Source organism: Amblyomma americanum, chromosome 1, assembly GCF_052857255.1.
Source record: "Amblyomma americanum isolate KBUSLIRL-KWMA chromosome 1, ASM5285725v1, whole genome shotgun sequence".
Taxonomy (NCBI): Eukaryota; Metazoa; Arthropoda; class Arachnida; order Ixodida; family Ixodidae; genus Amblyomma; species Amblyomma americanum.
In genome coordinates, this window is record NC_135497.1 from 163,117,196 (window position 1) to 163,120,483 (window position 3,288).

At 46.0% G+C, this 3,288-nt stretch overlaps 1 protein-coding gene across 1 annotated transcript; it reads left to right on the forward strand.

The window, feature by feature from the left end:
- Positions 1 to 724: 724 nt before the first annotated feature.
- Positions 725 to 3,059, forward strand: LOC144114091 (uncharacterized). Its single transcript, XM_077647579.1, has 4 exons — positions 725 to 985; positions 1,438 to 1,492; positions 1,801 to 1,853; positions 2,661 to 3,059. Exons 1-4 carry the CDS (start codon positions 971 to 973, stop codon positions 2,955 to 2,957), a joined length of 420 nt encoding a protein of 139 aa, XP_077503705.1. The 5' UTR covers positions 725 to 970; the 3' UTR covers positions 2,958 to 3,059.
- The last annotated feature ends 229 nt before the right edge of the window (positions 3,060 to 3,288 follow it).

Genomic DNA, 3,288 nt, shown 5'->3' on the forward strand with positions numbered 1-3,288 from the left:
CCTTATAAGGCCAGTCGCGATGATGCAGTGGACATCGGATTGTGTTCCTGAAGACGATATCGCGGGATCGAATACCGACCACGGCTGCCGCATTTACATGGAGGCAAAATGAAAAAAAAAACACCTGTTTACTCTGCGATGCTGACTACAGTGAAAAAAACACAGGTGATCAAAAAAAAAAATCCATAGCCCTCTACTGCCACGTTTCTTATAACGTGCAGCTTCGGAACGTTACACCCTACATACTCTACCATATTCTTAGCTTAGCTTCGGAGGCTCAGAAGTGGAATATTAAGCTTGAGTTAATTAGTTAGGCGAAGTATTACTTGAGATATATTCTACTCGCTCTAGGTAGCCACCAGCAGTTGCTCACTTTTAACCCTAGCTTCAACATACAGAAGTCTTTGTCTTTCTTCTGAACATTTTTGAACGCATATTACGTGCGACGCAGCGTATAATAACGCGAAACGTTGTTTGTTTCAGTTGGTCTTTGTCTATGTCTATTCTTTAACGCGCCACGTGACAACGTATGACGAGTACCTTCGGTAAATACGCCGTATTGGCGAGAACTCGACTGTCGAAGCGCAGTCGGGTTCGCAACATGCATGCACATGCTCGGTGTTGTGGCGCCACGCAGGGTCGCAGCTTCGCGTCACAACAGAATGAGGAAACGGTCGCGGCAGTGGCACACTGACATTCGCTCCCGCCGGAAGGCATCCAAGGCCGTCGCTTATGACGCACTTCGCCGACAGAATGAAATCGCGCTGTCTCTACGCGTGTCCCGATCGTTCTCTCCTCGCAGTTTCCTAACCTGTGTCAGTGCTAAACGAAATGAAAGAGCCGATGCGCATTCCATGCGTCGTGCTGGGTCGGAATACCTGGTGGTGACTGCACACAGCTGCGACGCTAGTACGGTTAAAGCAAGCGTGCCGATGAAGCTTCGTCCCGCAGCAGCAAGCACATCGCTGGCATGAGCTCCACGCAAGTAAGTTTTGTCTACCTGTAATCTTTCGCTCCAAGATCGTAACTATCCTGCCATGCCAAATGACAGCGAATTCCGTTTAGCGGCTGCGTCCGCCTTGGCGCCAGTTTGCTGCAGTTCCCGATTGCTCAAGTCTGTAGGACATATTCCGGGCTTAAAGCTGACAAAATGGCCTACATGCGACTTTCTATTATTTCGTTGTATACCGGTTCTATATCCAATGGTGGCGCCTTTTTCCCCGTGTAAGAGGCAGCACACTTTTGCAGGGATTCTGAAATTTCAGGTGTGATCGTTAGATTTGAAGATCGGCTGGCAAACAATGGCTTCTCGCTATACTAATTGGCGCGCACTTGCTTGCATCCTCACACAATGCATTTGTGTTGTAAAGCTTGCAGGATTGCTATGAGTTCAATGACGTGATTTTACATATACCTTCACTGACTTTCTATTCGCAGACTAATTCATATCACGTACGCCTGAGAACAGTGCTGGGCATTGCTTTCTGTTTTGGTAAGTAATTACAGATAGTTAAAAAAGGAAAATCTCGCTTGTTAGAACATTGCTGAATAAAAATGATCCGAAGCCATACCCTTAGCATCTATAGTAATCACCTTTTGTGTGGCTGATACTTTCGGAGCTAGGCGTAGTTGTCAAATGCATTCGTTTATTTTGGTCCCCCATTATTCTGATCAGTAAAACTTAGGCAGTTCTGCTTCAGTTCCTCTTAAATAGCCTCGGTGTGTACTGATGCTGTACCCACACATATAATATTGTGACGGTATCGAAAGAGACACTAATACAAAATTTCTGCCTTCCAGCTCTCACTAGCGAAACCGGATCTGCGACAGTACTCCGGCAATACATGAACATAGTAAGTAAATACCGGGCCTAAGTCGCCTATTTTCTTTTCTCTTTGAATAAAATGAGAGCTCAGAAAACCTTTGAAAACGTGCGACAACCAACAGCGACAGCGAAAATGATTATCCCAATCTTTACCAGATATTGTTCGATATCACTGCCTTTGGTTACTGCTTCGCTCCTCCATTTAGGCGCTCAAATACTGACCGACGACTTCCAAAACGTGCACTATATTAAGAAAGAAAGGATAAAAAAAAACTTAAAATTAAGTTTTCATTGCCGTCATGCAGATGAAATAGGAGGAAGCCAACAAGAAATTTTTCGAGAAAACGCTGCCATGCCGAACTTGTTGCTGAATCCATAGCAAAATAGAAATTCTTCTTTGTTGATTTCAGACTGCAGCAACAAAAGTGGTTTTCGGTTACATTCTTCGCAGCAGCTCTTCACTTGCCCGTTTTAAAGCCATTTTTGCTGGAATGCTTCACTTTGAATTTTTTGTTTAATTTTTCTTGCTAAAGGACTACGCTGAACGACGTATGCATTAATTAATTTCCCTGTAGACAACACGAGCCAGTGATCAGCTGAAATATCACTACTCTTGTCAATTATACCGCCCCAAGCAGTTTCAATTATGACACGCTGCTCGCATTTAGCGTATCTACGTCGAGGAATTACTCCGTATTTAGTGACGCTCACCATTGCCCTTCCCCTGCCGCCTCCTCTAACCACGCACTGGAGCGAGAAAAAAGTGCAGTTCAGAAGACTTCTTTGGCCTTTATCTTTTCGCTCGCTTTTTCTGTTCTGCCTCCGTGTCTCGCAGCTGCCACCGATGAAAGAAGTGGACCCGGCCAGAACTCCGCGGCTGTCGATGGTCGTGAGCCAGCCGCGCTACTTCTACTGCGTGCTTTACCCCTGGTCGGTGGTGGTCAGTCCCGTGTACTGCATGCGACAGTACAGAAAATATCAAGAATACCTTCGACGTCGAGGACCCTCCACAGTCAAGCCCGACGACTTGGGTTATGATCCTGGGCTCATCGATCCGAGAGCCGCATCAGTGTCTTTCGGACTTCCTGGTGGCCAGCCAAGCGCGGCGGGCGGACAGGCCGGTTCCGTGTAACTCCTCCAGCGGGGTGCAACCATCGCAAACGTCTGCACTGTGATCGCCAAACAGTGTCAAAGCAGACACCTCACATGAGAGGGGTAAAAAACAGCCATATGAGATATGGTTTCCACTACTTTTTTGCGCTTGTCTTGCCTCTGGAATTCAGGTAGCCATCATCAAACTGCAATAATCGAGACATATTCTGGTCGTCATTTTGCTGTCGTAGAAGATAAAAAGAAACGCACATTTCCATCATTTGCCAGCTGGAGATTTTGTACCTATTCCCGGTGTACCTTCTGGACACTAAAAAAAGCAAGAAAAAAGACCAATATTTTAGTCGAATGAG

What these genes read in the sequence shown, in the direction of transcription:
- LOC144114091 (XM_077647579.1), top strand. An exon ending in GGGCATTGCTTTCTGTTTTG is followed by an intron (nt 1,493 to 1,800) that starts GTAAGTAATTAC and finishes TCTGCCTTCCAG; the next exon opens with CTCTCACTAGCGAAACCGGA. An exon ending in TCCGGCAATACATGAACATA is followed by an intron (nt 1,854 to 2,660) that starts GTAAGTAAATAC and finishes CGTGTCTCGCAG; the next exon opens with CTGCCACCGATGAAAGAAGT.